This window comes from Apiospora hydei, assembly GCF_038363865.1.
Source record: "Apiospora hydei strain CBS 114990 chromosome Unknown utg000004l_segment0_segment0, whole genome shotgun sequence".
In the NCBI taxonomy this organism is placed as follows: domain Eukaryota; kingdom Fungi; phylum Ascomycota; class Sordariomycetes; order Amphisphaeriales; family Apiosporaceae; genus Apiospora; species Apiospora hydei.
Window position 1 is genome coordinate 5,181,187 of NW_027117363.1, and position 849 is coordinate 5,182,035.

The 849-nt window shown below is 55.9% G+C and overlaps 1 protein-coding gene across 1 annotated transcript; it reads right to left on the reverse strand.

Moving 5' to 3' along the window:
- Window positions 1-72: 72 nt before the first annotated feature.
- On the reverse strand, window positions 73-849 carry PG997_004149 (uncharacterized protein; the record flags this gene model as incomplete). Its single annotated transcript, XM_066808464.1, has 3 exons — window positions 73-367; window positions 424-778; window positions 846-849. 3 exons carry the CDS (start codon window positions 847-849, stop codon window positions 73-75), a joined length of 654 nt encoding a protein of 217 aa, XP_066672082.1.

Consider the following 849-nt stretch of genomic DNA (forward strand, 5'->3'; position numbering starts at 1 on the left):
TGATGATGATGAGATGTGTTTTGTTCTCGGACCATGGTCATCGCTGGGTCGCAGGAGCTGGGAGAGCGCTCATCATGTCCGCTGCGTGACGTTCCACTTCTTTCTCTCCTTCTTGGGCTTCTCACTGTAGCCTGACGTGCCACCCGGCATGAACATGCCGGGCTGGCTCAGGCGATTTGACCCCGATCCGACGAGACCACCATGGCTGTCGACAGCAACGGAGCTTGGCAAGCCCTTACCGAGTTCGTACATTCGATCCTTCTTTCGCAGGTACTTGCGCCGCCAGATACAAGCACCGGTCCAAATGCCAGCGATGCCCAAGACGACGACGACGATAAATATGACCCATTGCCAATGTGTCGAGATCCTATTCCGAGTTAGCGGGTTGTCACATTTACCAATGCTGGATGAAGGGAGATGTACCAACTGCCGCCCCCTCCTTGTTGGCTCGCCTTGCTGCCAGAGGTTGAACTCGAGCCAGCTGTGGATGTTGTCTGGCTGCCTGCTTGTTTGCCCTGGCAGAACTGCGTGAACCAACTCTGGATTCCGCTCAGACCGTTGGGGTCAGCATCACAGACTCCTGTGCCACACACACCAGTGGAGCCTTGGTAAAACGGTTGGAGCTTCGAATTTTGACAGAAGCATTTGTTGTACGTGTCTGCATCGGCTTGAGGGGCAGCCGGTGGCACGCACGCGCCGTTGGCATCATAGAGCGGGCCGCAAAGGGTTGCACATGACGGCAAAGATGCGAACGGTACTACAGTGGTCGCCGGTTGGGCTGGTTTTTGCGGCTCGGGTTAGTTACCAGATGCCCACTTCCCCGAGGATGATGGTTCTAGACTTACCCAT